Source organism: Sturnira hondurensis, unplaced genomic scaffold (genome assembly GCF_014824575.4).
Source record: "Sturnira hondurensis isolate 20B ecotype Veracruz unplaced genomic scaffold, ASM1482457v3 Scaffold0015509, whole genome shotgun sequence".
In the NCBI taxonomy this organism is placed as follows: Eukaryota; Metazoa; Chordata; class Mammalia; order Chiroptera; family Phyllostomidae; genus Sturnira; species Sturnira hondurensis.
In genome coordinates, this window is record NW_028088140.1 from 10,080,700 (window position 1) to 10,089,730 (window position 9,031).

General features: G+C 44.8%; 1 protein-coding gene and 1 pseudogene across 1 annotated transcript in view; one reads left to right on the plus strand and one right to left on the minus strand.

Annotated features, from left to right (window-relative positions):
• Positions 1-8,790, minus strand: part of SLC6A13 (solute carrier family 6 member 13) — a 34,537-nt gene extending 25,747 nt beyond the window's left edge. The window contains exons 1-2 of the mRNA XM_037064750.1: positions 8,729-8,790; positions 6,077-6,283 (exon numbers count right to left, since the gene is read on the minus strand). Coding sequence (XP_036920645.1) covers positions 6,077-6,278 — 202 coding nt within the window. The 5' untranslated portion in view covers positions 6,279-6,283; positions 8,729-8,790. The remainder of the gene's footprint in view (positions 1-6,076; positions 6,284-8,728) is intronic.
• LOC118999882 (zinc finger CCCH domain-containing protein 14-like) lies at positions 342-2,177 on the plus strand (annotated as a pseudogene).
• Positions 8,791-9,031: the final 241 nt, after the last annotated feature.

A 9,031-nucleotide genomic window follows, 5' to 3' on the forward strand; every position in this document is an offset into this window, starting at 1 on the left:
TATTTCTCTCCTTCTCTCCTTCCCTTCCCCTCTAAAGATAAATAAATAAAATGTTAAAAAAAAGAATAGTCAGGACCAAATGACAGAGGGCCTGTCCCTGTTTCTGGAGAACAACATGATTTGATTCACCATATGGCTTCATGGTGTATTAGATGAACCTTGCTAACTCTTCAAGTCTAAAGTCTGATACCAACATATTTGACAGCAACATGCCTTCAGACAAAAACAGTTTCTGTGGGGAGATGAAAGAAGGCAGGAAGCTACAGTGCCACCCCTTGCAGTTTCTAGCATGAGACCTGAGAAAAGAGAGTCCAGGGTTTCTTCCAGTTCACAGGAGCAATGTCAGACAGACTTACAATGATGGAGCTGCAACCTGACTGATGCCAACAGTAAAACCTCTGAGGGAGCCAGCAGCCTCTGAAGATGTGACAGGTATTGAGCCAGAACTAGATGATCTCACTGATGAAGACATCAGTTTTACGCAGGAGAACCCCTTATCTCAGAAATACCTACAGTGACACTTACGTGTGGTTCTTCTTCTCACCCTTCTACTGAAATTTGTTGACCACCTGCAAGTCAAACTGCAGAGAGTGGTGTTTATTTAAACAGGTTGCAATTTCAATAGCAGCAAGACAGTCTTCATGCTGCCAAGGAACTCAGTATGCAGAACAGCCGGGTGTGTGAAGCAGGACATTCGTTTGAACCAGAAGTGCTTAACAGCTTAGAAGAGACCTACGGTTGCTTCTACAGAAAAAAAGTGAGTATTGAGAAAGAAAGGTTTCAGAAGAGAAGGTTGCCTGTGGAAAGTTCAATTATTAGAGTAAAAAAAAAAATCAGTCACAGAGAAGAGGAGGAGGAAGATGATGGTGGCGAGCCCGGTAACAGGAAGCATCTCCAACAACCTGTCAGAGACAGCAAAGCCAGAAAGGAAGTCTTTGCTATTCCTTCTTTTAAAAAAGAATTTAAAAAAAATCCTCATTGAAGACATTTTTTCACTACTTCTTGAGAGGAAGGAAGAGAGAGAGAGAAACATTAATGTGTGAGAGAAACATCAACTGGTTACCACCTCCCATACGTGCTCAGACCTGGGATCACACATGCTGGAACAGGGATGGGACCCAAAACCCAGGTATGTGCCCTGACTGGGAATCAAACCTGCAACCCTCTGGATATAGGAAGATGCTCCCACCTACTGAGCCACACTGGCCAGCAACTCACCTTCTCCTTCTAAACAAGCTCACAACAACCTAATTTTGAAAGCTCTATCTGAAGCTCAAGAATCACAAAAACAACTAACTATTCTACAGTCTCACAGAAACAGACACTTCAATTGCTCCCAGAACTCAAACTTCTCAAGAACTGCTGAGAAAAATGGTCCATGGCAAAGCAGGATCTCTAGAATAAGTTCCCCATCAAGAAGAAGAGACAAAAGGAGATAACAGAAAAAAAAAACGGTCAAGGAACTCAGCAGAGGCACTGGTCATCAGGCTGCAGACTGCTCAGGGACAGCACAAACTGCAGATCTGTCAGGCTGAGACCTGTGAACTGAGTTAAGCACAGAAACCAGAGACACTTCTGGAGCTCTGCCAGTACTGGCCTGCTCGCAAAAATGGGGATGAACGTGCTGAGCATCACCTTGTTTCCCCCTGCAAAGCCTTCTCCAATTGCAAATTTGCTGAAAAAAATGTTTGTTTGTTCATCCAAATTGTAAGTGTGATGCAAAACGTACTCAGCCAGATCATTGTCCCTTCACTCAGATGAGTAGAACTGCAATACTGTCTCCAAAACCAGTTAAGACACCAACACTATCTTCTGGTAGTCAGCTCAGCTATTGCTTTCCTGCTTGTAAGAGGATGGAATGTCCTTTCTATCATTCGAAACATTGGAGCTTTAGCGCTCAGTGTACAAGACCTATGAGTTTTAAGCCCAGCACAAGCCCTTCCTCTCCATCTTTATCCTATCTGCTTTTTCCCAATAGGCCAATCCAATGCTTAACTGCTGTGGGTTCTGCGGTCAGTTCTGCTACCCTGCCCCTCTGCAGCCTTGAGCCCCTGGGCAGCCTGCCACAGGGATATGGTCCATACCCACCAGATAGAACCCCTGGCCCTAAAAGTGGAGAAGGGTGGGGCAAGGTGGAGTATAAGAGGGACTCAAGTGCAGACTGGGGAATCCTGTGAGACACTCTGCCTCTCTTCCCCCCAAGCCCCCAACACCACCATTAAAAGATGGAGTTAGTCCTGGAGATGGAAGCTGGTGTTCAGTTACCTGCTGCTCCCCCATACCCACCATGTTCATCTCCTTCCCTAGGTTCTACAATGCTCTGGCATTCTTCCCCATGGGATGGGAGAGGCCACATGTCCATCCTAGAAAGGCGTCATTCTTCTGCCGCCCTTCTCAGAAACACTCTGTGGTGTCACCTGTAATGTTCCAGGTGACATTTTAAAAGGCAGAAACTGATGACAGTCCACAGGAACAACACAATGATGAATGTACATCTGTGGATGCTGTAACCAACACTAATCTATCCAGTACCCGGCGTTAAGTACTTAACTCAAAATGGTGCCAAATTACCACATACTACTATTACTCTTTTGGAAGAAAAGGACTCCTTGTTTCTTTTTGTTCTTAATTACCTACTAACAGCATCAAGGAAAATAGTGTTCCCTGACGCCAGCTGTCATTCAGTCCCCTTCACAGGGGTGTCCCCATGCTCTTTCTCCCTACAGTTAGAGCTGAGGTAACTTTGTTGTTTCCTTTCCCCCACAGCCCTTCTGCTCTGAGAGCCCAAGCTCTTTGAGGTCCAGCTGTGGTACATTCTACTGTAGCCTCATGAGGAATCTCCAGTCCTAGGTATTTTAGGTGTTGAACAACTTAGTCTACTGGCAGCCAGGATCCAAGGAGCCAGGATCTGGGTGTTCAGAGACTGAAGTTGAGAAGGAAAGAGGGTGGGAAGTGGGGCAAGGAAGAAGGGAGCACCTGTCCTCACATGAGGTGGTCTCCAGCTGGTGGTCTATGACTTGCAAAAACAAGAGTCTCAGCATAGGCAACATCTATCTCTGGTTTTCAGCATCCTGGACTTAGAAATTAAGTATAAAATGGCTGGCAGATGATTTGCTTTTGTCTGAACTGAGATTGGTAGGCAAGTCTTTTAAATTCCCCCCCGGCAGATTCAAATTGTGTTGCCAGAATCCTCTCCTACCACTTACCCCACAGCCTCAGGTTATCCAGAGTCTCCGCATCCCTGAGGCTGGAGTTCTAATGGGACAAGCCTTGGGGGAAAATAATGTTTTCTTCTCCCTCCAGGAAGTTGAGGGTGGAAAGCTGGGGAAATAATTCAAATGTGCAGTTTCTCAGCCCTGGCCAAGTGGCTCAGTTGCTTGGAGCATCATCCTATATACCAGAAGTTTGCAGGGTCGATCTTCAGTCAGGGCACATATGGGAGGTAATCAATCAATATCTGTCTCCCTCAAAAAATCAATAAATATATCCTTAGGTGAGAATTTTTTTTAAATGTGCAGCTTCTCAGAAACTCCATCAGCAGGGACCCACTCCCCCACTGCCAGACACAGGGGTGCACAGATACCACCATGCAGTGCTCATACTGGCTTACTTCTCCAAGGAGGGGGAGCTACAGAGAGCAGACAAACTTCACCTACTACTGAGTTTTGCCTAAGAAGCCCATATTTCCTATTTCTGATTCTTTTCTCTCCTAAGCTCTTAAGCCCACTGCAACCAGCCTTTGCCCCCACACTCCACTGTAACTGTTCTGACAAAGTCACCAGTGACCTCTGCACTGCCAAATCCAATAACCAACTCTCATTTCTCATCTTTCTTAAGCTATCTGTGCCATTTGGTTAGTTCTTGCTCCCTCTTCCCTGTGAGCATTGCTTTACTTGTCCCCAACACTTCACTTTCTTGATTTTCCTCCTCCTTTACTGGTTTCCCCTCCTGTGTCTCTTTTGTTGGTTCCTCCTCTTCTATAAGATCTTTAAAAGTCCTGCTCTATTTTCTTATGCCATCAAAGTCTAATGACTCTCAGACTTACATCAACATCTCAGGTCTTTGTCCCACCCAAACTCTAGACTCTGCTGCTCTTGTCACTATGCCTTTTACTTTTCCTTCTTCAGCCTAGTGGCTTTGCTCTAGACCTGGAAATCACTCTACTGTCTCCCACGTCTTCATGCCATTCCTGCTAATTCCCAGGCCAACTTTTACCCAATTCCGGAGAGGCTTAGAGAAATCTCACTACCTAAGCTTTCTGCCATGTGAGGCCCTAAGCTGGTTAGTAGGTTCCAGGTACAGAGTCTCAGTGGCCAGCTTAGGCCCCAGACTCCTCCTTCTCCTACCACCAGCCCAACCCTCCACCCAATTCTCTGAAGGGAAAGTATTCATGCATAAATTCCTAAATAAGCATGTGGGGTGTCCAGAGCTAGCTCAAAAGTAGAAAGACTTCCCTCTTCCTTCACAGTGCAGCCTGAACAAAGTTCTGTGATTTGGGGCTGCTGGCCAGAAACTCCCAGAGGGAAAGCCCTTCCTACCCCTCTGGAAAAACACAAGTTAACCTCCAATCCTAGAGATAATCCCCAATTACCACAATCCCGAGAATAACACTATGGGCTCAGAGCACCTCTCTGTGCTCTCCTCAATTCCTCCTACCTCCACTCTGAATTGTAGGTTTTCTCTCACTCTATAACCATTGTGAGATGAGCCTGATGCATTTTGGAGGCTTCTACCCACCCCCCTCCTCAAAAGGGGAGATTTGCCCATGAACGCATAAGTGGAACAAACAACAACAAAAAAAGTGTTTTGCCCTGATCTGCATGGATTGGGATGACATGGATCTGTCATCCTGCAAAGCAAAAGGTTGCAGATTCGATTCCTGATCAGGGTGCATGCCTGGGTTGTGTGTCCAGTCCCAGCAGGGATGCATGTGAGAAGCAAATGGTGGATGTTTCTCTCACCTAATGTTTCTCTCTCTCTCTTCCTTTCTTCCCCTGTCTCTAAAAACAAATAAATAAAATCTTTAATAAAAATTGATCTTTCTCTTTTTCTCAAGTCAATCAATAAAAATTTTTATGTAGAAAGGGGGAGATGTTGCATTAGGGTATTCTGCATTTTACCTGTGGCCCATAGAATTACCACTCCCTTCAGCATTTTCCCCAGTGACCTGCCCCTTTGTTTCTCCTTCCTCCAGCCTTGACTGCAGCCTCGCTTCAAAACCAGACCTGGGAGCCCAACCGCCAAGGAGATCTTCCTAACCCACTGCTCAGCCAAACTTTTCGTTCCTGAGAAAGCCTTCTGGAGCTTCCCACAGCAATGATCTGGGACTCCTTGAAAGTAAGTGCAGGAAAAGGACCACCACTGCTGTCGGGGTAGCAGAGTTACCCCAGGGGAGAGACTGGAGGGGAATGAGAAGCCAACAAAGAACTGGAGCTCAAGTAAAGAGTTAGATCTAATGCTCCACACACACATGCTCAGTGGGAGATGTGTAAAAAAAGCACCACTGGTATTGAAGTTGATGATACTGGCGGGGCTAGGCAGTGAACAGCTTAGGGAATGCCATAGTACCAGAGAACAGGAGGAAGACACAAGTCCATAGCTAAGGAATCTTCAGACCACAGGACAGTTTGATATCAATATCATTTTCTACATAGCTACCATTTATTAAGCATTTAACATACATTACTTCTAATCCTTACAACATCTGTGACAGGCAGGCATTACTATCTCAATTTAAAAGAGTAGCAGTTGAGGCTGTGAGGCGTCAAGCAACTCACCCAATATTACACAGAGAGTACATAGCAGAGCCAGAATCCAAACTCTGGTCCATCTGGTCTCAAGCCTGTACTCACATTTCTGTGATGTCATGCTGCAATAGAAAACCCCCTGGGAAAATAATGTGATCTGTCTAGGTCTTGGTCTCCTGCAGTGTTGTACTTAATGCCTTCTAATGAAGGGTCTTTCCAATTTCAGCATTCTCTGTGTCTGCGGGACTCCTCGGGGGGTGGGGGGGGTAAGTGCAGGACATGGAGGCATCCTCCTTCTAAGGGCTGGTGGTTGGTGCAGTGGCCCTCACCTCCCCCATTTTTGTAGCAGAGATAGGGAAACCTCCAGACATTGCCCAGCCCAATGATCTCCCCGGCCACAGACAGCAAAAACTCCATCTTGTTGTTCCAGTGCCCCCGTTCCAGGGTGGCACCTTCCTCCATCTTCCCCATGACTGGGTACACTGGCTTTGTTTCTCCATTACTGGCTGTGCCCGAGACTTGGCTATCCATCCCACCTGGAAAACAAGCAGGACACTCTGTCACTGCTGGGAACTCTGGAAGGGCAGCCCTCCTCTGTCCTTCACAAGGAAATGTCCACAGGAATGAATGCACTGAAAGGTAGTGAACTCCTGTTCCCTTGTCTACAGGCTCTGGTCCTCCTTAGCATGTCTTATTGGTAAAGGCTGGGTGACCGCTGCTGAAAACATGTTCCTTTCCAGTTTCAGGGAGAAGGATTGATACTGAAGTACAGATGTTGTGTCCACTACGCATGTTCACTTGGGTTGGGGTTGTGGACATGGAAGAATTCCCACAGGCTTGGATTGCCTAAATTCTCTGACACCATACAATTAGCCATGCCCGTAGTAGCTTGTGCTTCAGTTTCTCCATTCTGTATGCTGGGGACCCCTGAAAGGATGGGATTTTAATAATACCTCAAAACCATCAATTTCCATTGCAGGAATTTATTCTAAGGAAATAATTGTGACTGTGGGTAAAGATTTGGGCTTGAAAATGTTCATTGCTTATAACGACAAAAAAATTAGAAATGTTCATAAGTGACAAATAGATTAATAAATTATGGCACATACCTACCATGGACTACTATACAATCAATAAGAACTGCGTTGCAGAAGAAAGCATACTGAATGAAATGGGGTTCCTCAGATGTGAAAACAGGTGTACAACAGGACATACAATACAATTATGCTGGGAAAATATTTTATATTTATATGCACTGAAAGAGTAGGATATTCAGCAAAATGTTTTTCTCTCACTGTCTGGAATATAGAAATATTTTCTTGTCTATATTTTGACATATTTATCAAAGAATATGTTTTATTTTATAATATGAAAATAAAAGCCAGTTTTTCAAAAACTCCTTCCAAAGCAATGAGAGAGGTTGAGTGGGGCCAGGAGCTCTGAATAGATGAGCTGAGCCTTCCAGCTACTTCCTCTGACTCTCGCTTAAATCATCGTAAGAGAAAGACGAATTCAGGACTCTTTTCTTTTTTGCTGATGACATATGTAGGAAACTGTTACAGTAGAGAAGACAACACAAAATGAATAAAGAACATTCTAAACCCTTCGCTGCCCTATTCTGGACTCCCATGGGCTTGAGGGTAAGATTGGATGTGGCTCACATTTAGTGAGTGACAATGGATGTTCATTCTGGACTAAACATTTTACATACATTTATTTCATTTGATCTACACGAAGACCCTGAGATGTAAGCAGTATTACCTCTGCTTTGTAAATGAAGAGACCGAGGCTCAGAGAGATTAAATAACGTCTGCTGCTATACAGCTAACAAATGGCACTGCCAGGACTTGAACTCACTCTGTGCCTGTTTTTACCATTGTATCCCTTGATTACATTGGCTCCCCCTTGATTACATTGGCTCCCTAGGTTTATCAGCATGTCCAATATAAGCATCTTCTAATGACTCTCCCCTGATTGTATACAGTGGCCCCTGTTCCAGGATAGTGGGCAAGTAAACTCTTGTCTACACCTGAAGAAAAACTCCTGTTAACAGAATTTACTCAGCAGGAGCCCCATCTGGGCACAGACTCTTCTGGGGCTCTTCCTTCCTAGCTGAGCTACCGGAGGGATGCAGAATGTCAGGGCAGAGTAGGCACCTTGGCTTAGCTGATAAATTAGGGAATGGACTCCAAAGATTGTTTGTGGGCTAAGAAGGAAAACAAAAACAAAAACAAGCAGCTGATTCCAAGAAGATTTCTCAGTCCTTTAGAGAAGGTTTTCCGATGTTTTGTGCTGATTCTGGACCTCCCTTTAGCATCTGATGGATGTCTTCCAATGACGGAATACCATCTCCCTTCACTTTTTCATCCTCCAAGACCCCATGAGAAACACTACCCCTATCCTGTTGGGGTCCTTGGCCTCATCAGAGTACCGCTTCTCAGGAGCAGCACCATGCAGCTGAAAGGACATGAGGCATAGAGTCACACAAACCTGACCAGATTTTGCTTTGTGCCATGCTACTCACTGCCTGACTTCAGAAAAAATAATTGCTTTGAAAGCAATTATTAGTTTGCTCATCTGTGAAAGTGAGAATTGATAGGACATACTTAGCTATAAGGGTTAAGTGACTATGTATATATATATATATGAAATCACTTAGTAGAATCACATGCATTCAAATTTTATTTTTACTCAATCATGTCAACATTGATCTTTTCTCATTTTACAAAGAAAACCTTCATTTTCTTAGATTTACCCCAGATGTCTTCCCTCTCAATCTAGGATACCCTTTCTCCAAATCACATGGCCCCTTAAGTCAACAGCCACTGAAGTTTCACAGAGTAAAGAAAAGAGTGTATACTCTTTGTATATACACACATAAGTGTCAGAGACATTTTCTAGGAGAGCATCAAAATATCCTTTGATTGTAAATCCTATGGACCCCACCAAACAGAAAAAGAAAAGAAGAAAATGTTACCAACCTTCTTTGAAGTTGCTACCAGAGGTCCAGTCTAGGAAGGGGAAGAAGAATTATCTAAGAGGGAAGAGGGAGGTGCTGGCTATTTAAAGTGCTGTTCCCAGGCCACCGGGCAATTGTAATCCTAAACTTGGCCCAGCCCACATTCCGCCCTCCAGCCACCCCCACTCCCTCCCCTAGGTGACACAGACAACTCACATGTGAGTGATTTCACAGCCCTGGGAATGTGTGTGCCCTGGCAGGTCAAGCCAGTAAGCTTATTCGTAGCACACTCTCCTCCCTGCAGCTAACATACTCTTCCCTCTTA